General features: G+C 39.6%; 2 protein-coding genes across 30 annotated transcripts in view; one reads left to right on the top strand and one right to left on the bottom strand.

Annotated features, from left to right (window-relative positions):
• DCP1B (decapping mRNA 1B) overlaps nucleotides 1–12,380 on the bottom strand; it is a 53,937-nt gene extending 41,557 nt beyond the window's left edge. The window contains exons 1-3 of the mRNA XM_003934485.4: nucleotides 12,098–12,380; nucleotides 6,131–6,171; nucleotides 1,471–1,598 (exon numbers count right to left, since the gene is read on the bottom strand). Coding sequence (XP_003934534.1) covers nucleotides 1,471–1,598; nucleotides 6,131–6,171; nucleotides 12,098–12,247 — 319 coding nt within the window. The 5' untranslated portion in view covers nucleotides 12,248–12,380. The remainder of the gene's footprint in view (nucleotides 1–1,470; nucleotides 1,599–6,130; nucleotides 6,172–12,097) is intronic.
• CACNA1C (calcium voltage-gated channel subunit alpha1 C) overlaps nucleotides 1–23,957 on the top strand; it is a 709,163-nt gene that overhangs the window by 17,893 nt on the left and 667,313 nt on the right. The gene's annotated exons all lie outside the window — the stretch shown is intronic.

Below are 23,957 nucleotides of genomic sequence, written 5' to 3' on the forward strand. Positions count from 1 at the left end.
ATTGGTATAGTAGTTAATATGTGATACGTAATAAGAATTTAAAATAAAATATTCCCTATAAATGACCAGATCATATACTTGACCAAAATAAAAGCATCCAAAAATGACGATTATAGGTCACTTTGTAGTTATTTTATTAGGACTTAAATTATATGTTAATTTGACATAGAATCTAATAATCTAAAAAAAAAAAAAAAACCAAAAAACCTGACATAACTATAAGTACACAAAACAATTTGAACTATAAACAATTCAAACTGGCATTTCTGTAGAGAAGGAAAGGGTCCTGGAGTTGGAAATCCAAGTCTTTAGTAATAAACTACAATTGCTACAGTATACCTTTCATCAAAAAAACATGAGGAGAAATCACAATATTTTTCTATATTGCAAACATTTTCATTTCACAGGACCTGCCATTATAGTAAGTCATATTATAGTTTCAATAGCTTTGTTTTTTTCCTCTCATAAAAATTTATTCTCTAAGTAAGAGGATGACCACCCATTATGACAATTACATATTGCATCATTTTAATGCATGTTAATGACTCATTGGGGTTAAAATGTCAAATATTCATACTACACTCATTATTAAAATTACAGTGAATAGTATAAGGTAGGCAAATTCTTGTATCTTGAGCTCAAAGAGTAGAATGAAAAATATAAAGAAACATTTCTTCACTGCAAGGTCTTTATGAAAGCTGTCCATAAAGCCTAAGGTGCATGTATGTGCACATGCACACACACATATTATATATTTAGTATTATGTTCTTGTTTTCTGTGGGTGGAGATGTCCCTGCAACTGGCATATTTTCAGCAATCTTCCTCTGGACTGACCAGCAGTGCAACACAAGTGGAGAGTAAAATGTAGTATTAGAAAGACAATGGCTACTTCATTTCAAATCTGACAAGGACTATTTAGTTACCTACTACGACAAAGGGTTATGACATTCTTAATGACTGATATAAACTTTTTGGACTTTGACTTTTATTCACTTGTATTCAGAAGATGGCACTTCTACAATACAGGTGCCCAAACACTTTGTCCGCACACTCAGCCAGAAGTGACACATAAAGAAAAAGTGCTATAGCAGACTAATTAATTCTTCGTTCAGGGCGCCACCTATGTCCCTTTCTGTGGTCTCCTCACCAAGAATTTGCCTCACCCAGCCCTGTTCAGGCTTAAGATCTGCAATGGGTTCACACTACAAATTGGAAAAGCTTCAAAAGCTTCAAAATTTATAAATTTAAAGATTTATATCATTATATTTATATTCCCTTAAACTCTTCCGAGGAAGAATCTATTCCATCAATTAGGTATGCATTTCCTAAACATTACCGTTTGTTAAAATACAGCCCACCCCCCATAGCCACTGCTACCAAATTCAAACACAATGGCACACACTGTACAATTTTAAACACTTGGCCAAACTTCCGAAGTAAAACTACCCAATGTGGTAAGAAAGACTCACATCTGGCATTTCTGTAGAGCAGGAAAGGGTCCTGGAGTTGGAAATCCAAGTCTTTAGTAATAGGTTCTGTCCTATTTTCCATGCTCAGCCTATTCATAATGGTGAATCCGTGCTTTGGAGAAGCAGACCTAAAAATCACAAGGGGTCACGGGGAAATCAATAGACAAATTGCTTAGCATGCGATATTTTCAGTATAAGTATACTCTGATGTATCTCTCAACCTTTGTTTGTATATACAGCTTTATACAAGCAGCCTGGACACATACTTCTTTACCACTGGCATCATTATAGAGTAATTCCCATAATGCAACAGCACTGTCATGATGACTCGTTTCATAAAATTGAGTTATACTTTCTTATTTGTGGAGTGTGTGTGTGTGTGTGTGTGTGTGTGTGTGTGTGTACAGTTGTGTATTTCTCTACCTAGGTTGTAAATTCCTTTAAGGCAGAGTAAATACTTTTTAAAACATTACTGACTTTTAAAGAATACTTTTTAAAAGTTAAATTAATTAAAGATATTTTTAAAGAATCTTGGTTGTTAATATTAAAGTATACATCACAATTAGATGAAGAAAATTTTCATAGAAAATGTTAAGTGTTAGTCTGAAATTGAGGGCTGCAAAATCTCTTAGTGATATGAAGCAACTCTGGACAATGAACTTATGAGGTTACAGAGCCTGAACTAGAAGTTTATATAACAACGCAAAGGGCAGATACTTCAATGTTTTCTTCAATGCAAAGCAAAGAGCTACAGAGATAAACAATTATGAAAGTTTTTCTCTATAAAAATGTGACATTTAGTGACGTTTTATTTTCATTTCACTCAATAAACCTTGAACACCTACTATGCCAGGCAGAAAGAATCCAAATTATACTGAGTATAAACTCTAACAGCTACATGTGCATTTGTCTACCTTTGGGTGACAGCCATATAGTAATTCAACTGTGCAACTTCTGATGACAAATGAAACACTACATACTTACACACTGAAGCTGAAGCAAGCAGAATTCATTTATTTACTTTAAATGAGGGTGCTAGGGCTGTTATTAACAAACCCACAGAAATGTTATGAGCAACAGGAAGACAAGTTGTTTATGTCTCAGTTTTATGTTACCTCTATTTGATACTGATCAAGGAACACAGCTACGTAACCACTGCCAGGATTTTCTTCTGAAACCTCCAATTTTAAAACTGATGGGAGGCGATCCTTGCCTAGCTTTCTTTACAAAGGGGTAAAGTGGTGGTAAGCATACAACCAACACCAGAAATAATCATGATAATCATTTCAACTTAGATCCAGAGGAAGAATAGAAACTAACTCCCAAAGAGCTCTATTAGGGGGTCACCCGAAGTGTCAGGTTCAGAAATTACCAGTGGGTGTCTCTATGAACTCTCTATTACAGAAAGGAAGGCATGGGAGGAAATAAATGATTTTTTAAATGGGATTAAGTGTTTTCGTACAAGAATGAGAATCTGATTCTTCACATATTTCATTATCACAACAGGATCTCACCTCTTTAATAGTACAGCTACTATACCATCGCATAATTTAGAAAATAGGCCCAGGGGATAAATGTGCCAATTGCTCTAAAGCAACTTCTGTAAGAGAAGTCAAAATATATTACTGCCAGCTCCATTCTCTGTACCAAACCCCCCTCCCACCTTGCGTTTTACATGCTTTTTGTAATTGTCTACTGAAGAAAGACCTCAGCATACTAGGATCTGAGAGGTTTTTGTTTTGCAGGGGATAAGGGAGGCATCCTATTCTTGAGGAGTTAGATTTGGAGAAGAGACTAAAAAACAGGGAAGGATTTTGTTTTCAACTTCATGTTCTGTTTAATTCAGAGCTCCATTAGAGACATGGAGTATAGTAAGAAATCTTTGAAAATACAAACTTATATTTGGTTTGGGTGCAAAAACCAAAATATTTGTATGATTTGTTACTCTTCCACAGCTTAAAAAAAAACAACTACTCTACTAAAAGTTCCCCAAATCAATCATTAATACATACTAATACATCTTTTCTGTCACTTCTCCAAGGAGTAATAATGCCTGTTGTGAGAAATGTGTGACAGCGCACCCTGCACGCATGGCACACAGTACAGTTCAACCCTGTGCCTTCTGTGGTGAACTTCAGAATCCTCAAGAGCGCTCATACTCTACTGAATAAACCTGCCTTGGGGCATGCTCTGGTGCGCTGGATGTTTGGTAACATAATGCAGACGAATATGCCAAGGGTTCTTGGGTACTCCACTGCCTTTCTGAGACTGTGAAGAACCTGACCTCGTCACCTAGTGTGCTGGCCTTGCCACCCATTCCTTCTTCCCGCTTCCAGTGCTGCCTCCATATAAAAGTTTTTTCTCCTCTTATAAAAAGTTTTTCTCTATAAATATGTGACAGACTGGAACAGACCTTCCTCCCCTGCAGCTGAGCTCCTTCCTCCCCAGCACACACAGACCTCCATCATGCATGCACTTTGCCCGCCACGGGCCTCTCTGTGCTGTTCTAGTCCTGCTTTTATCTTTCAAACTGACTCCTCTGTCTCCTTGCTGGCCCTCAAACCTAGCCATAAACCCTCATCGGTTTCCTCTTCATACTCACTCCTTCAGGGAACAGCTTTTCTTTCATGGCTTCAACTACCAAAATACTTCAGACAACTCCAAACCATCTCCACCACCGCCCCTACTCTGAGGGGCAATCACCGGAATGTCCGGCTACCACTCCAAATCATTACTTGAAAGTACAATGAAGGCTGATCCTCAAACCACATTCTTGATCTCCTGGCTTTCTATTCCACCAACGCTTCTGTCATTCTCAATCTTCCATGTTCAAAATATTGTCATTTTAAAAATTTCACCATTGCAATCCTCTTTCCATTTCAGTTTCTATTATTTTAACCCAAACTCTCATCATTTCATATCTACTCCACTGCAATAATCCTCTCACTGTCCTGACTCCAGTTTCTTCAAGAACCAGAGCATCCCCATGAAGTTAATACACTGACTTTCCCCACACATTTCCTCTATTACTCTCCTGTTCATAAGCCTTCAATAACTTCCTACTGCTAAGAAAACAAAACTTGCCGGGTGCAGTGGCTCATGCCTGTAATCCCAGCACTTTGGGAGGTGAAGGCGGGCGATCACTTGAGGTTAGGAGTTCGAGGCCAGACTGGCCAACATGGTGAAACCCTGTCTCTACTAAAAATACAAAAATCAGCTGGGCGTGGCAGCAGGCACCTGTAATAGCAACTCGGGAGGCTGAGGTGGGAGAATCACTTGAACCCAGAAGTGGAGGCTGTAGTGAGGGGAGATTGCGCCACTGCACTCCAGCCTGGGCGACAGAGGAAGACTCCATCTCAAAAAGAAAGAAAAAGAAATCTCAAAATCTTTAGTTTGCCATTCCAAGCCAGCAAATCTCTTCACCCTTGCTAACTACTGTAAACCAACATAAACCCTCTGCATTATAGTCATTTTCCTCACTGTCCCTTTAACACACCAGGTTCTATGCCTCTGCTTTTGCCATTCTTCCTGTTGAGACTGCCTCCCCTCTCCTCTATGCAAGCTAAGTTCTACCTTATTCCTGAGGCCCAACTCAAGACCCATCACTCTATAAAGCAGGGGTGTCCGATCTTTTGGTTTCCCTGGGACACCTTGGAAGGGGAAGAATTGTCTTGGGCCACACATAAAAGATATTAACACTAACAACAGCTGATGAGCATTGAAAAAAATTCCATAATGTTTATGAAAGTTTATGAATTTCTGTCAGGCTACATTCAAAGTCATCCTGGGCCACATGTATCCCATGAGCCACAGGTTGGACAAGCATGCTTTAAAGGTTTCCACAATCACAGCAACCCATGCATTGCTCAGAATCTATCCACTGGCACTCAGGATACTCTATTCTGTACTGTGGCTTACCATAAACGTGAATATATGTAGAAAGAAAATACACTTGTGCGTGTATATTTCCTATCTCCTCAATGAAACTTACCCCTAGAAAGGTTTCTATTAGGCCTTTGAATTTCATCTTTGTACCCTCACTGAATGTGATGACCTTTGGTTATGACATTTTATTTATTGTAAAGTTTATTTATTGAGCCAATATATATAATGCATTTGTGATTTGATATTAATAATATCTGATAACAAGAAATGACTGAAAACATGAGTTTATTGACTCTATCCTGAAACATATTCTATTAACTGGACAATGGAGGACTGAAAGACAGCTTCAATTTTGGACCATGCTTTTTTAAAGAGTCGGGGTGGGAGAAAAGACCCTTTTCCAAACATTAATTGAACAATCTAGTATTTCTCATAGTGTTCTTCGAGCTCCTTGCCAATGCATTATATTCAAGAACTTTGTGCAATTCATTTGAATTAAAGAATATTTAATTTATTTTAAGCAGAACCCAGTCAATGATTTAAGTTCATCTATATTGAAGTTTAAATTATATTCTGAAATTAGCATTCATCGCAATATACCAGGTGACATTTTTCAGTATTCCCTTCTCCATGTCAACTAATAATTTCAAACTGAAATTTAATTCTTTTACTTCTTTTTGAAATAAAACTGCATGCAACTGAAGAAGAGTGACACAATTGAGCTAAAATATTATTTCAAAAATTGTTAGTTTCTTCATAACAGTAAAACTCTTACCTTGTATAAACAAATAAGGTTCCTTCCACATCAGTCTTCTCCTAAACAATAAAAACAAAACACGTAAGACATGTATGGTCTCTTCATTCATGAAGGTATCAAACAAACTTCTCATAGAACAGGAATTATATCCAACTTCAAGTAGGTGAAACTGCGACCAGCCAAATATACCCAATATGAGGAGTTGTTCTCAGCAAAAGGAGAAAGCAAGTTCTATGCTCTGCAGATTAGGCGGCAGGAAGTAGTCTTTCTTTTGTCATTTATAAAATAAACCATCGTTATCTCTCTTTACCAAAGACAGGGATGGCAACATACTTATAGCTAAACAATGAGAAAATAAGTGCTCTGTGGATTTAATGACAAAGCAGTGTGCTGCCTTTTTCTCCATCCACCACACTGGGTATAGGGCAAGCTGCAGACATTATGGATGTCTGTATTTCACTATCCTTCATTTTATTTTCTGGGTTCATTTTCTCTTGACATATCCAGTTACTTAGGAGAGCAGATGTTCTGTTAGTAACTCTACTTTGACTGCTGGATAGAGAAAGCATGCCACAGAGTTCTCAGATGAATCAATCAACTACTTAGTGTATTAAATTTACAGTCATCTGAAGTTAAGTTAGACAAGTATTACCAATAGGACTCAAGAAATTTGCCTGAGAAAATCTGGGAGAGGTGGTAACGTTAAAATGATGGTTCATTTGACATTTCTTTCCCATTTTTCCAAAGGTAGGAAGCCAGGCCATTATGATAATGTTCATCGATACAATGCATACTAAAAACACACATATACGTATCCAGATGTTTTATTAACCAGTAACCAGGCCCATTGTAATTCGGAATTTAAAATGTACTTTTGCAATTGACAGGGTTTAATTTCAGCATTCCATTTAAACTCCTGATATTTTATAATTAATATTCATGACCATAAGCATTCAATATTTAAGTACTCTGTAATTTTGGTGAAAAATACACCCTTTTTAAAAAAAGCATAACATCAAAACAGCAATTTTTAAAAGGCACACAAGGCATGATCCTCTCACTTACTCAAGTAATTTCAGCAAATTTTCATTCACTTTAGTTCAGCAGGCCTCAAAGTGTTATCCCCAGATCAGCGGCATCAGCGTCACTTGGGAACTTATTAGAAATGCAAACTCTTGGGCTCCTGCCCAAACCTACTGAATCAGAATCTCTGGGGATCGTGGTCAGCAATCTGGTTTTTATTAACTTTCCAGGTGATTCTGATGTAGGCTAGTTTGAGAAGCACTGCCTTAGTTCAACAACATACTCTCTGCCCATGAAATTATATTACGAGTCCTGAAAACAAAATCCATTATGTCACAAATTATATCAAACTATCATCAAGAGTAAATGGCTATAAAAATCATTACTTAGTAACAAAATGTTTAATCGCAAGATGTTTATTATTATGAGATGTGAAATTATAAATAAAGAATTTAGGCCAGACACAGTGGCTGATGTCTGTAATCCCAGCACTCAGGAGGATCGCCTGTGGCCCGGAGTTCAGTTTAAGACCAGCCTGGGCAACAGATTGAGACCATCTCTACAAAAAAAAAATTTTTTTTTAATTAGCCAGGTGTGGTGGCACATGACTGTAGTCCTAGCTACTGAGGAGGGAGAACTGCTTGAGCCCAGGAGTTTGAGGATACAGTGAGCTATGTTTGTGCCACTGCATTCCAGCCTGGGCAACAGAGCGAGACCCTGTGTCTTAAAAATAAATAAATTTATAACAGTTAAAACAACTTTAGCCAGTTTTTTCCCTTACATATAAGCACAGGTAAAAAGTCAGGGAGTTAATCCTTAAACTAGATTCATTATGAAGTGTCTATAAATCACTACAATATACTGTGAAACATATCCTTATTTCTGAAATGTGGCCCCTTTGCCACTGTACTTTGAAAAATGTCCAAGCTAAAAAGTATACAGAAACATTACTTATCTTTCTTTGAAAACAAACATGATTCATTCCTATCTGTTAAGAAATGTATATCCTTAGTGTACGTTAAACACTAAGAATTACAAAACCCAAACCACCACCATCATCGGGAAAATGGCCACTGCAGTACAGTAAATACTACCTGAACAGTATCCAAATTTTTGGCTGTCCCTAAAGTTTAACTGATTCAGTCAGCAAGTATTCACAAGTCCACAAAGCATTTATGAATAAATTTGTAAAAACTAAATCTTTGGTATTATCCATTATATTGTTAGGAAACTGAGCCAAGACACAGGTGCTAGAACTAGGACTCTGCAGAATCTCTGTGTACTGTCAGGATCACTCCCCACAAGATCCAAACACTCTCCTGGTCTTCCAGTATTTGACCTTGGACTGATCAAGACTGATTCATCTTAGAGATTAGAATCAGGAAATCTATATGTATCAGCACATATAAAGCTAAATAGCTTCTGACTTATTCCCTTTCTTCCTTGATGTAACAGAAATTCTCTTTTCTTAAAAAAAAAAAAAAAAAAAAAAAACCTTTAATGACACAATTTAGTTTTAAAAAGTCCAAGGTGAGAAATGTAAAAGGCACGCTTCTCCTAAAATTAATCTTTAACTTATAACAAGCAATTCTTAAAACTAAGATTTTTATTTAGCATTACACACAAAGAATATGAGTTTGTTACTAGAAAGGAGTTGTGATTGAATAATCACAACCTGGGACCTGGAGGGGGGTTCCTGCCAGATCATATTGGGCTAATCAGTTTATCATTGTATGTCTCAGTTTCTCCACTGAAAAGAGATAACCAGTCTACACTACTCAGATCTTTTGATGAAGAAACATCAGGTGCTCTATGATATCTGGATAAAAGAGACTTTTAAAATGTACATTTCTGTCCATTACAGCTGCCCAAATTCATGCATTTTCCTGGCCCCTCCACAGTTATCTAAGGGCAACCAGATTTTTTTTTTTTCTTTCTGAGCAATGTCCAGCGTTAGGGCTGTGGAGAATAGTTAAAACAAGATTTTATTAGCTGTTCCTTAGATCCTTTAAGGAGGACTTGTATGTTAAAGTCCAGTCTTGGGGTATTTTAGCTTAAATTTTAAAAGCACAATTTGATGACTTAATATTGCACTCTATTATAAAATCTAACAAGTGCTAAAGAAATAAGCAATTCAGAATTCAAAATACAAAAAATATCCCAAATGGAATATAAAATAGTGCTGTTTTGCAAATTTTGGGGACTCCACACACCATCTGACACAAAATAAAAGCAATGTCTATTTTAACTTGATTATTTTCAGTTAAAACAATCAAAAAGTAGTTCTCAGTTTATCCTCCCCATCTCTCTTACCATGCATGTAGCATCTGAGTCACCTATTAAACTTTCAACAATAGCAAATGCCTGGGCCTCATTATCCAGAGGTTTTGGTTTGGCATGTTTCACTTTTTAAAAACTCTGAGTTATTTGGATACACCAAAAACTTAGAAAACCGCTAGCTAGGAACACAACGTTAGCCACTGTAGGGCAATTTTCAGGCTCAGCATTCCCAGTATTATGACTCTATAGATGTCATAATACGCTTTCCCTCAGTGTGACAACCACAAACCTCTCCAGACATTGCCAAATATCACCTGCTGGCAAATTAACTCCAGCTGAGAGCCATTGGTCTAAAGACTGAGAGCTGGTAAATACCAAGGTTATGGTCTTTAGTTGACACATAGGTATTAATATTTTAAGGGAGCAGTTTTTCCTGGCAACAGGGAGTAGGTGTAACTCTAAAATTCCTATTCCAGTCATGATGTAATATTTCTTAATCCTTCTTTAAAGCAGTTCATTTTCTATACACCTTTCATTCCTAATTTCTCCTCCTCTGAAAGGCTGAAGTCATTCTTCATCCATTTTCAGGGCAATAAGAATTCCCCTCCTTAACATCCCCCCTGCCTTCTTTTAAATACTTTCACCTCTATTCTCAAGAATGTTCTCATAGTCTTATCAGGTTGACATTCAAAGGGCTCCCATCCAGAGATCCTGAGTGACAGCACATGGGGACGGTGGTCAGAATTTGTTTGCCTCCAGCAACTGTTCTGCCGCTGAACTAGGTCTCTCTCATTTTCGGCTACCACAGCCTTGAAAGATTAGGACTTTGAAAGAATGACCTTTTCCTGAATGAATTATGCCCTGTCTGAAGACAACGTGTCAGCAAGCAGGAAAACATAACTCCTGTAAATAATGCATTGTGACACTTCTGCTTTTTGATAAGGCTTTTGTAGATGGGCTTCATTATTAGGTATCTAATAAACACCTATGTAACTATCTTAAAAGGTATCTATCTCATAGATAACTGTCAAAAGCCTATAGAAAACAACTATTATTTAAGAGAAATGCTCTGTACTCATTTATATTAAGTTTCTCGGGATTCTCCAGACTCTAATCCTAGTGTCAAGTCAGCTTACAGAACTATACGTCCCTGGTCCTCATCGCTCACTGTGAAATTGCTTTTACAGGATTATGACATTATACCTTTGGCATTTTTCTACAGTGCAACAAAATAACCATATGTAGAATATCTTTAAATATATTTTTAAATACCATGGGAAACTGTCTACTATGTTGCTCAATGTTCTTTACGTAAAGACCCAGGTGACAAATTACCCCAGAAACTAGGGGAAATAACCTCTTTCTCCTGATCAAGTGGTACATTTTTCTATTACATAAGAACAAATATTAAAGAGCTCTTCCTGTTCTCCTTTTGAGTTTGGCCACTAGGAGAGCAAACCTAAATTCTCTGCCCCATTCCAGTAAACTTCCTCTGTTAAGACCTTTGGCCAAAACTGTTCGTCTATCCCACTTTTGCTTGCCTTTTTATTTTTATGTTAATGATTTTCAGGTGAGTTTTTACTACAGGCTGCTGATCTATACTGGAGATCAGTAGGCTTATGAATGTGGGTATTAAAAAAAATAGATTTGCTCAACATGGTTGTTTTCCTTAAGTTTTGATGTTTATACAACCGACCTGAAGAACACAAAAAGTTTATCTGAAATCCATTCATCAAGGCCAAGTTCTCCACACTGATTGTAACTTATTTTAAAATGATGGATATCATATATGTGGTATATAACGGACAATATACAATGGATGATGAATATTTGGACAAAAATCGTTATGAGGAAAGAAATAAAATTACATCTCTCTACATTCGAGTGGGTGGGTTACAAAATTACAAGCAGCAATTCCTGCAACAGGACTCCAGTGTTCTAGGCTTCTACCCCATTCTAATTGTGAGGACAATGAAATTTCATTCCATTACCATTTATTGGGGCTCCGCTTTGAGAAGAGCACTAAAATAACTTGGCTCCCAAATAGCCTCCAATATCAAACATGGTGGGCTGTCGTGTCATACATAGTCTTTCCAAGAGCATCAGCCTCCTTCTAAGTGTTAGACCCTGCTCCATTTCGTCTTTTATTCGCCGAGGTTGGTTCTTTTCTTGGTGTTTCCCCTTACTTTACGACTTACAGACTTCTCGCCTCCTATCACCTTTTCATTTCTCTTTGCCCCATCTAAGACTGACGTTCTAAAACCAGAACTCTTAACTTTTATTCGTCTGCTGTCCCTGCCTCCTCCATAGCCAGTTCCACTGTAACAGAACTCAGCTTCACTTTCTCAATCACATCGGTCTTCCGGCCCTAAGGCATCAGGTTCTTCCTTTTCTTCGGCTGTCAAGGGTGCGGTACCCAATCGGTCTGGTTTCCCAGTGTGGGGTACATTAGAGACTTAAGTCTTTTCCCCAACTCCAGCTAGCTCCATAGATCCGCCTCCCTTCCCCCAAACCCCCGGGACCCCATCACCACAACGTCAGCCTCAGGCCCCCGATCCACCCACCTCCAGGGCGTCAACGTCTCCTCCCCGTCCCTGGGTCCTCAAATCCCGAGTCTGACACCCCCGCCCCCCGCCTCCACCCCAACCCTGGTCTGCACGGCTCTGCCGCGTCCGCACGCACCCACTCGTTGGCCCGATGGCCGAAAGTGTACAGAGCCACCTGGCTGGCCACGTCCACGATGCGGTTGATATAGGGATCATGGCGCTGCAGGGCCGCTAGGCTGATGTCGCGCCCCTTCCCCACCAGGCCGCTTGCCGCCACTGCTGCCATCTTCCCTCCCTCCCTGACAGCGGCGCCGGGCTCTGGGAAGCCACGCTCAATAGATCGCAGAACGAGCGAGCTGCCTCGCAACCGAAAACCCAGGAGGACCAGAAGGCCGGGGAGGCCTTCCGGCGGCAATCACCCGCAACCCTCCCGCCCGCCGACGGACGCAAGGCCTCACTAATCGATGGTCGCGCCCCGCCCGCGGAGGATCGTTGCCATGGCGACGACAAGCCCAGGCCTGCCCTCCGAATCCCGCTCCTTTCTCGCAGAGCTGTTTCTCTTCGCGCCGGAGCTTGAGCTGTGTGCGCGGGAGGGCTTCCCTCTTGCATATGTTCGACGCTTTGGCATATCTTTTCTTTGGCGCTTCAGGGATCAAACCTGTAACAGTAAATAAGCCTCGAGCATCAAGAACTTTGAAGACAAAAAGAACTGAATTGATTTCTGAATGCGCTAACACCAGTGGTTCTTAAAACTGTAGTGTGGTCCCGGAACCCCTTGAGAGTTTCTGAGACCCTTTAGGGTGATCTGCAAGGTCAAAAACAAAAAAACCTTTTATGACAATGCTAAGACGTACTTATTTGACTTGTTCACGGCGATGACGTTTTGCAGACAATGGTGGTTAAAAATGCTGGTGGTTCAACCCAATTAAGGCAGGGGCACCAAACTGCATTGTTAGTCAAAGTACCTGTCACTAACCTGCCTTCTCAGTTAAAAAAAGAAAAGAAAAGAGAAAAGAAGAAGCTAGAGCCAGTGTCACCTGATGGTGTTCTTGATAAGCACTAAAAATTATTAGTTTTGTTGAAGCTTAATCCGTGAGTACAATTCTTTTAAGTATTCTGCATAAAAAATAGGAAACAGGCATAAAGCTCGTCTGCTGCACACCGGAGTGTGTCATATTTGTCTCTAGAAAAATACTTCTGTGCTTGAGTTGCAAGCTGAATCATGTTTTTATTTTTATTTTCATAAAACATTTTTACTTGAAAGAAAGATGGGCAAACTATGGTTATTCAAACAGGTACTTGACAGACATTTTTCTGAAAATAAATAAAGTATGCCTGTCACTTTCAGGAAAACAAGGGACAATTACTGTTGCCAATGATAATTTTTAAGCCTTCAAGCCAGAATTAAAAGTTTAGGAAAACTTTATCTACTGCCATGAGCTTGACAGCTTCTCAATACTTAATGTTTTTTTTGTTTGTTTGTTTTGTTTTGTTTTGTTTTCTGTTGAGATCACCGGTGATATTGAGTGCAATTTTAACAAATACTGTATAATGGAAAGTGTCAATATCTGAAAGATCTGTGTAACTCAGTGATCCAGTATTTTCCAAATGACCCATATCTCATGCCACATAATCATGCATAGGCAAAAGATCCATTCTGGGACAAGGTGGACTAATGGATTTTTAATGTAACAGAATGAAAAGTTAATAGGATTTCAGACAGTACATTGCAGCTAAGCTTTGAGAAACTCCAGCTTGTCAAGTTTTGGTATATTATCCAAGAAGAATATCCACAATTATCCGAAAAAGGCTATTAAAATATCCATCTCTTTTGCAACTACATTATCTGTAAGAGGCCAGAGTTTCTTCATATACGCCAAACAAAACACACATAGCAACAGATTATAAGCAGAAACAGATATGAGAATGTAGTTGTCTACTATTCAGCCATGTTAGAGATATTTGCAAAAATTTAAAAGAATGCTTCTTTTCTCACTAAATGTTTATTTTGGAAAAAAATTATCTTCATAGAAATGGATTTATATTTAAGATCGTTGTTATTTTTAATAAATGAATTAAGTATTTTTTAAAGTTTATTTATTTATTTTAAGATGGAGTCTTGCTCTGTCACTCAGGCTGGAATGCAATGGTGTGATCTTGGCTCACTGCAATCTCTGGCTCTCAGGATCAGGTGATTCTCCTGCCTCAGCCTCCTGAGTAGCTGGGATTACAGGCACCCACCACCCCTGGCTAATTTTTGTATTTTTAGTAGAGACCGGGTTTCACCATGTTGGCCAGGCTGGTCTCGAACTCCTGACCTCAGGTGATCTGCCCACCTCAGCCTCCCAAAGTGCTGAGATTACAGGGGTAAGCCACTGTGCCCGGCCTCTTTGAAGTTATTTTTAATTTCCAATATGGTAAATATAGGTAGATATAACTCATATAAACAAAAGTTCTTTGAGGGAACCCTTAATAATTTTTTTTTTTTTTTTGAGACAGAATTTCGCTCTTGTTACCCAGGCTGGAGTGCAATGGCACAATCTCGGCTCACCGCAACCTCCACCTCCTGGGTTCAGGCAATTCTCCTGCCTCAGCCTCCTGAGTAGCTCGGATTACAGGCATGTGCCACCATGCCCAGCTACTTTTTTTTGTATTTTTAGTAGAGTCGGGGTTTCACCATATTGACCAGGACGGTCTTGATCTCTTGACCTGGTGATCCACCCGCCTCGGCCTCCCAAAGTGCTGGGATTACAAGCTTGAGCCACCACGCCCGGCCGAGCCCTTAATAATTTTTAAGAATGGGCTGGGTGTGGTGGCAGGCACCTGTAATCCTAGCTACTTGGGAGGCTGAGGCAGGAGAATCACTCGAACCCAGGAAGTAGAGGTTGCAGTGAGCTGAGATCCCACCACTGCCCTCCAGCCTGGGCAATGGAGCAACACTCCATCTCAAAATAAAAATAATAATACTTCTTAAGAGTATAAAGGGGTCTTGAGACTAAAAAGTTGAGAAGAGTTGGTCTAAACCATTTACCTAGCATTAGCTATTAGAACAACTGTGAAGAAATTATTATGTTCATAAATTCTTTCTATATCCTATTTGATATAGAAATATCACAGGTATGGCACAATACCCTCTCATAATAATATGTTGCAATATAATCTTTGCAGTCACAATTTCAATTGTACTGAAATTCTTGATTAAGTTGCATTTTGGAGTCTCAGACCTATTGACTCCCAAGCCTAACTTCCCAGTGGGGAAGAATACAGCAATGGCTTTCAAACAACTTTTTTTTTTTTTTGAGACGGAGTTTCGCTCTTGTTACCCAGGCTGGAGTGCAATGGCACGATCTCGGCTCACCGCAACCTCCGCCTCCTGGGTTCAGGCAATTCTCCTGCCTCAGCCTCCTGAGTAGCTGGGATTACAGGCACACGCCACCACGCCCAGCTAGTTTTTTGTATTTTTAGTAGAGACGGGGTTTCACCATGTTGACCAGGATGGTCTCGATCTCTTGACCTCGTGATCCACCCGCCTCGGCCTCCCAAAGTGCTGGGATTACAGGCTTGAGCCACCGCGCTCGGCTCAAACAACTTTTTTTTTTTTTTTTTTTAACTGAGGCTGGAGTCGTTTGCAGAGTCTGACCCAGAACATATGTTTATATATTTATACCTGATATTAACTCAAATAAATGTTTCATGAAACAATACTAAATGACATAGACTTTTTTTTTTTTTTTTTTTCTGAGATGGAGTTTCACTCTTGTTGTCCAGGCTGGAGTGCAATGGCCTCATCTTGGCTCACCACAACCTCTACCTCCCAGGTTGAAGTGATTCTCCTGCCTCAGCCTCCCAAGTAGCTGGGATTACAGGCATGTGCCACCATGCCTGGCTAATTTTGTATTTTTAGTAGAGACAGGGTTTCTCCATTTTGATCAGGCTGGTCTTGAACTCCCAATCTCAGGTAATCCGCCTGCCTCAGCCTCCCAAAGTGCTGGAATTAAAGGTGTGAGCCGCTGCGCCTGGCTGATACAGACATTTTAAGAAATACTAGCTGTGACTCTGTAAATTGATTTCATGACCAATTAATGGATTGTGACCTGCAGTTTGAAAAACGTAGTGCTAGGCCGGGCGCGGTGGCTCAAGCCTGTAATCCCAGCACTTTGGGAGGCCGAGGCGGGTGGATCACGAGGTCAAGAGATCGAGACCATCCTGGTCAACATAGTGAAACCCCGTCTCTACCAAAAAGTACAAAAAAAAAATTAGCTGGGCATGGTGGCACGTGCCTGTAATCCCAGCTACTCAGGAGGCTGAGGCAGGAGAATTGCCTGAACCCAGGGGGCGGAGGTTGCGGTGAGCCGAGATCGCGCCATTGCACTCCAGCCTGGGTAACAGGAGCGAAACTCCGTCTCAAAAAAAAAAAAAAAAAAAGAAAAACGTAGTGCTGTGGCAACTGAGCAAGCATACAAAGCTGACTAGACAACTTTCCATGTTAGTTCACTACCCTTTTCCAGTATTCTTAACCTTTTTGTTCTTATATCACATACGTGCTTCAAGAAACAAGTTTAATTGTAATATGGGCAATGGAGAACTTTGTGATTAACTCTTGAACTAGTCACACTCTCACTTGATTAGCTGTTTTAATTTTGATTTTTCAGCATAAACCCACAGATTCTACTTTGCATTTCCCTCATATATATAATGATGGAGCATTACGTTTCTTTTGTCTGTTAAGTTCCACGATCCTTACGCAAATCATTTTCCTTGTAATTTTTCAGTCTTTTCATCTTTAAAGAGTAAAGAACAGATGGTGACCCTAAAAGAACAAATTGCTTTGAGCTCAATAGAGAAGACAGACAATATGGGGGCCAATGTAAAAGCTTAAGTGTTCATAAAACAAAAATGCCTACAAGTCTTAGTGATCTGTATGACTACAATTGCAAAGTATTTATTAAGTGCTCACTTGATGAAATTCATTAATTCATTCTTCATGATTTATTGTTGCTTCTTGTGTCTGTACTGAAATTAAATGGTCGTGTCATCTCCAGTCTTTGATCTCACTAATGAGTAAGAGGAAGATACTATTACTTTGCTCATGGGGAAAATTTCACATATGTGAACAACATGCCAATATGATCCTTAGTAGAGAAGGGTTGATTTTTTGTGTTTAGAATTAATGAAGCAACATGAATGAATGACCCATCTCCTGTTTCAACCTCCTTTATCTGAACTGTTTTCTCTCAAGTATCTTACACATTCCCATCTCTGTACCTTTGCCCATCTGTCTTCTTAGCTTGGAACATCCTTTTCCTGGAAAACTCACCTCCTGTCTTCTTGTCGCTTACAGTCCTTTTGGCCTGTGAATCCTCAGTGTATGCTGTTGTGATTTTTCTTGTGGCACTTAACTCACTTCATCCTGACTCAGACTTATTTACTATGTTACATATTCACTTTTTTCCAATTCTTAAAAAAGAGTCATTGTAATAAAAGAGAATTGTTATAGAAAATCTAGTCTGAAAATGATTCTTGCAATTGAACAAGAAATTTAGCTTTGAATTTCTTGACAGATTAGCTAAAGGAGGAAATAGTATGTTTCATAAGTTTCTGAGACAGGGTCTTGCTCTGTTGCCCAGGCTGGAGTGCAGTGGCACAATCACAGCTCACTGCAGCCTTGACCTCCTTCCCACCCCAGCCTCCCAAGTAGCTGGGACCACAGGTGGGTGCCACCATGCCCAGCCAATGCTTTTATATTTTATAGTGATGGGGTCTCATTATGTTGCTCAGGCTGGAGTTGTTATTTTTTATGTACTTATCACCCATGTAGTCTCCCTAGCACTTGATCCAACACCTTGTGAATAATAGAGATTTAATAAATGCTTATTCTTTTGAACTAAACTCTGAGTTAGTTGAATTTACTCATTAAATGTCAGCTTTTTAAAGAGCTCATGATTTATAAAATAAAGAAATCCAAGTTGGGATAAAAGAATATACAATAACAAGTCCTGATCTCTCAGAGTTGACATTCTAAGGGAGATAGAAAAAAAATGGAAAAGTTTTTGGTTTTTTAACTTTCAAACAAAAAACTCTTGAAGATTAGAAATTATACTCAGAAGAAAAAAGATAAATAATGTTGCAGTGACTTCAGTATCGCCATATTGTTCATCTCCCTGGCCTACAGAGCTTTATTTTTTCATTCTTTCCCCACCCCGCAAAGGTCTAAAGCTCTGACCTTCTAGGATGACGCTAGCCTTCTGCCTATTTCTATTTGAATAATCTGTGTTTGTAAAACCAGGGCATCATCACTTATCCAAATATACGAAGTTGCAGGCTCGATATTAGTAAAAGACCATTACAAATAGGCAAATTCTTTTTTAATCCATGCAACTTCCATTTCTGTTGGCGTCCACGGTACTGGCATGCTTCCACTGTGTTTCCATAAGCCTCTTCATGATACCTTGGACAAATATTGATGACTTTGGGTTCATGATTATTTTATAATTGTCATTATGAAATTAAATATATGCTCAGACTTGGTTTTATAAAGTTAGATACTGCAATTTAAAACAAGTTTGTCATTTGATAAATAAAATAATGGCTGGGTCTGGGATTTTTATACCATGGCTATGACTGAGTATGGCAAAATTCAGCACCTAATCAATTAAGGTGACTGTAAGAAGACAGTATGTTTAGATTGTTTGAAAATCAGAATATAACCGAAAACTGTTTGGTTCTGTAGCCATGAATGAATGTTTGTATACAAATATAGATTGACTCTTTATGTCATCATAATTTTAAAACACAAATACGCAGTCTGCTTTCTTAGTACCCTTTTCCTTTTTTTTTTTTGAGACGGAGTTTTGCTCTTGTTACCCAGGCTGGAATGCAATGGCGCGATCTCGGCTCACCGCAACCTCTGCCTCCTGGGTTCAGGCAATTCTCCTGCCTCAGCCTCCTGAGTAGCTGGGATTACAGGCACACGCCACCATGCCCAGCTGATTTTTTGTATTTTTAGTAGAGACGGGGTTTCACCATGTTGACCAGGATGGTCTCGATCTCTTGACCTCGTGATCCACCCGCCTCGGCCTCCCAAAGTGCCGGGATTACAGGTGTGAGCCACCGCGCCGGCCCTTAGTACCCTTTTCTTTGTTGCGTAAATACCCTCTAAGTCTGGCATTTATCTTGTAGTAGAATATGATAGAATGGAGAGGAAAGGAGGAGCTTCCAGGATGACCCTAAGAATTTGTGACTCTGAAATGACTTAAACAGCCTCTGATACTGTGCTTGTATCATCTGTATGAGTTGCCCTTTTTGCTAGGAATTTTATTCCAAAAGATGATAGAAGTGAAGAATTAACCCTCCCTGTGGAGAACAGTTTGAAGCAGTGTGTTTTCAGTTGCTTTCAATGAACGGTTCATTTATTTTTTAAGCAGCAGAGCACAGTAGAAAGGGCACCTCCTGGAAAGGGAAACTAGTTTCACCTCTTTCTGTGTGACCTTCAACAAATGACCTCCCCTATACCTTAGGGAATATAATATTTGCTCTACCAATTTCACTGGGTAAATGAGATCAAGTGAGAAAATGTACCCAAAAAAGCTTTGCCATCTGTACGATGTTCTGCAAATGAAAAAAAAAAGTATTAAAATTAGTAGCAGTAAGAGTATTGCTATTTTCATCATCATTATTATTACTTTAATCATCAATATTACTCTTTCTAATAGAAGCCCAGAAGGGATACTTCTAGTCCAGCAAGTGTTCAAATCAAAAAAATTCTGCCTAAGTGACAAAGAATATGTTAATTTCCAGGGCAGCACATTTCCAATATTTTTGTATAATAAAGGATGCGAATTAAAACATATTTATCAGAAACTTCACAGAAGAAGATAAAATATAGGAGACATAGCTCTTTGTTCGTCAAGGTTGTACAAAGATATTAAGATTTGAAACAATTTTTGGGAGCCAGAGTGGAATGAAAAGGTGTAGATATGGGGTGAAGACTGGCGAATGTGGGGAAGGCAGACACCTGCCAGGGGGCTTTTGCTAGGGTAAGAGGTAACCTGTACCTTTGAAAAGGTCAGAAATTCTCCAGTCTGGCCCTTGTAGCTCCCTGCACTAGACCTCTATTAACCTGACCTAAAGCGGGGCTGGGGTAATTAGAGCTTTTTGAAGTGGAGAGACCAGACATGAATTTTCTCTTTTGATCTCTATTTGCTTCTCTCTGCCAGTTCCATGAAAGCTATTAATTTTACTGTCACTGTCAGGGGTCAGGTGAAGGCTTAGTGGGCCTAGAGGATCTCTACAATAGCTACATCTTTTGATTCGTTTCCTCTTGTTTCTGGGCATCACCCTAAAAATATGAAGAAGTACCTTTAATTCCACATGAAGAGATCATTGGCTTAAAATGCAAAGACCTGACGGTGTTAACCAGTGTCCATGAGTCTCAGTCAGAGTAATCAGTCATTTGATTACCAAGAGGGAGAAAAAGATGTTAAGAAAGAAGTACCGTAGAGGCCGGGCACGGTGCCTCACACCTGTAATCCCAGCACTTTGGGAGGCCGAGACGGGTGGATCACCTGAGGTCAGGAGTTTGAGACCAGCCTGGCCAACATATCAAAGCCCTGTCTCTACTATAATACAAAAAAATTAGCCAGGCATGGCAGCAGGCACCTGTAATCCCAGGTACTCGGAAGGCTGAGGCAGGAGAATTGCTTGAACTTGGGAAGCAGAGGTTGCAGTGAGCCAAAATAACGCCACCGTACTCAAGCCTGGGTAATAAGAGGGAAACTCCACCTCAAAAAAAAAAAAAAAGTAGAAACTACAGAAGACAAATCTCTGTTTTATTCTCAGTGTACCATGGAAAGGACAATGGAAGTTGTGTAGACATTGCTTGCCATGCCTCTGAAAACACAGGCAGCTCTGTGTCACAGTATTGAGGAAGATGTTATTGGATGTGGCTGATTTCACATAAAGGAGCCTTGTCGTGGGACATGGAGGAGTGTTTAGGGTTGTCACCAAATTTTCATTCACATTAACTTGGTGTGTGCTATCTGATTCATTATCATAGCCCTAAGGTCATAGAGGGATGACCTGAATGATTATCTGATTTGAGCAAAGAACCCACAGTTCTGAGCAAGTCACCTCACTTCTCTGTGGAATAGAGATCGAATCAGAAGAGTGCTACCCAGCTACAGAATTTGTGGTTCTCTATTAGGCTACCTTTGTTCATATCAAATGCATATCAAATCTTTACAAACAAGTAGATAAGCCCAGAAACAGTACTGAACAATTTGTTTAAGGAAACATCTCGCACTGAAATTAGGTCAGGGAAGCAGCCCATTAAAGACTTTTTCAGGTTAAATCAAACCTAAGGGTTGAAAAGCCTTTATTCTTTCATTTGTTGTTTTCCCTTGTGCTGAAGGAAAGCTGTTGCTGTGGGGAGGAAGGAATGCTTCCCCTTGCCATCCTGAAGGCGGCTTCCTGCCAAGGTGGATGGGCTCTCTCTGTAGATTGCTCATCCAGGTGAAATGCATATTTCAAATGACCTACGATGATTTGCATGACAGTCTGTAAGAAGGAGTTGGGAAAGAGTGTCAGAGACTCCTGGGTGGGATGCATTTGAACACTTTTGTAATTACTTACTGTTCTTACAGCCTACTGTGTTAGCTTTTCACTTTGGGATTGATTTTTGTCTTTTTAAACTGATATGTGAAGCTCCAAAGGTAATTGAACTGCAAAATAGTGTGCTAAAGTAACCTTAAATCCAAGATGAGAGGCTTTGAAAAAATACTTGGCTTGGTCAGGGGCTAGAACTCTAATAGTGAGGACCAGGGTATAGAGGGATGAAGGGGAGGTATGGTATCTACTTCCATAATGCTGAGATTTGAGAATATTTCCCTACCCAGTCCCTCAAGCCTATCATAAATATTCTATATTGGATTGACAAATTAAAGCCCTCAGGCTAAATCTGGCCCTCTGCCTGTTTCGTAAATAAAGTTTTATTAGGACACAGCCATGCTCATTGAATTGTCTACAGCTGTTTGCACCCTGTAACAGCAGAGTTGAGCAGTTGTAACAGAGATCATGTGTTCCGCAAAGTCTAAAATATTTACTATCTAGTCCTTTACAGAAAAAGGTTTTTGGCCTATATTATTTAAACAAATCAATGCATAAGTTATATTGAGGACTTTCTACACGCTTATTGAGGCACCCGGTTTGTGCACATTGTTATTTACAGTAGATTGGAAGCCCAGCTTCTATTCTCAAGGAATTTAAAATATAGTTGAGGAGACAAAGACTAGCACACATGAAAAAATAGTGAACAGTAAAAGATAATATATCATCAAGTTTTCAGCTGTGATGTACAGGCACGTACCAGGACTTGGAGAAAAGAATGGAGGATCAGTGAGACTTCTAGTAGTTGGGGAAAGCAATATTTAATGTATGAAAGGTTCAGGACACAATAAGAGATGGAATGCTCCCTTGAGATCCATTGTAATTGGATGTGACCTGTATTTCTACTCCAGTGTCACTTAACTCACTGTTATTTTTGGCCTTGTGCTTAGAGGACACCTAAATGACCAGAAATATTTCTGAGTGACTTTAGCTGACGGATTTTCCTGGGATTTGGGATTCCTTCAATCTCCCTACAGTACAGAAAATTAAATCTAGTCATAGCGGCGTAATGTCTTTCTCTTTCGGAGACAAAACAGCAAAATGATCGCAGGCATGAGCTCTGCAGTCCAAGAAACTCAAGTCTCAATCTCCCCTAGCCGTGTAAGCTTGAGGGGCCTCTAAACCTCTGGATCTCAGTTTCTTCATCTATAAAATAGAGACAATAGTAATGGCAACCTGCTAGGCTTATTGTGATAACTAGTTAATATAATGCCTGTGACGTGTTTAGAATATGAAGTGCCTGCCTGGTGCGAAGATAGGTCTCCATGAGTGTTCAGTCATTGGCTCTTGCTCCTGAGAACAGCAAGATTTACAGTCTGCACAAGAGTCATACTTACTTCCAGAACAAAAATTAGTACTTTATCTTTTCTAAAGGTACTTAAAACAAAATGTACTGATGTAAAGCACAGAATTACTGCTCCCCATTTTTTCTGGTTTACTAATGATGATGATTTTTAATTTTACCATATTGCCATTGCCAGGCCCCTGATTTATTTCTGTGATGTCGTTGGGAACAGGGGCATGATGCAAAACCACAGATACAGATCTCCACTCTGATATTGCTGCAGGAATCTTGGTTGTTTAAGGACTTGTAGTGACTGTCTTTGGAGGTAAGGCAGGGGGCAGTGGTATCAGCCTTGTGGGCTGGGAGGCAGCATCTGCAGTTTCTCACCCATTTCTGTGGTTATGGAAGAAATTATGTAGAATCCAGACCAGTTTTTCTTATCTCTAATAGGGAGATAATGTTATAACATTTATTTTTGTGTTTGTTGTGAGTATTGCTGAAAGAGCTCTTTGAAACACTTAAGTGTTTTGATGTAATCATAAAATATGAGGCTTTAAAAGCAGGGTTTGAGCATCCACAGAGGGCTCTGCTTTCTCTGTGGATAATGCCTGATGATAACATTGTTTTCTGTTTTCCTTGAGGTAATTTGAAGATTAAAGGGCAGGGTGTTTTCCACATTTCCTGTTGGTGATAAACAGCCCTCTCCCAGTGCTTTGACCTTCCCCCCCACCCCCGCTGCTATGGAGACTCCTAGGAGCAGTGAGCAGGACTGCAGCCAGCCAGGCCCGAGTTGTTAACAGGGCTGACTCCGCAGGTCTTCAGTGTTAGTGTATTTATAAACAACCCCAAACACTGAAACCACTGTTTGGTTTTGTTCACTTTAATTAAAAAATTATACGGACTTTAGGAGAAAATAACAAACTGTCGGAAAAATAGGCATCTTTTCTCTTTAACCCAAATAAGCCAGTGTTTAGTCTATAATGGGAGAGTTCTTACAATTAGCATAGCAACTCATGGCTCAGCACTTCCCCATGAAGTAGGTAGCAAG

Source organism: Saimiri boliviensis, chromosome 7 (genome assembly GCF_048565385.1).
Source record: "Saimiri boliviensis isolate mSaiBol1 chromosome 7, mSaiBol1.pri, whole genome shotgun sequence".
Taxonomy (NCBI): Eukaryota; Metazoa; Chordata; class Mammalia; order Primates; family Cebidae; genus Saimiri; species Saimiri boliviensis.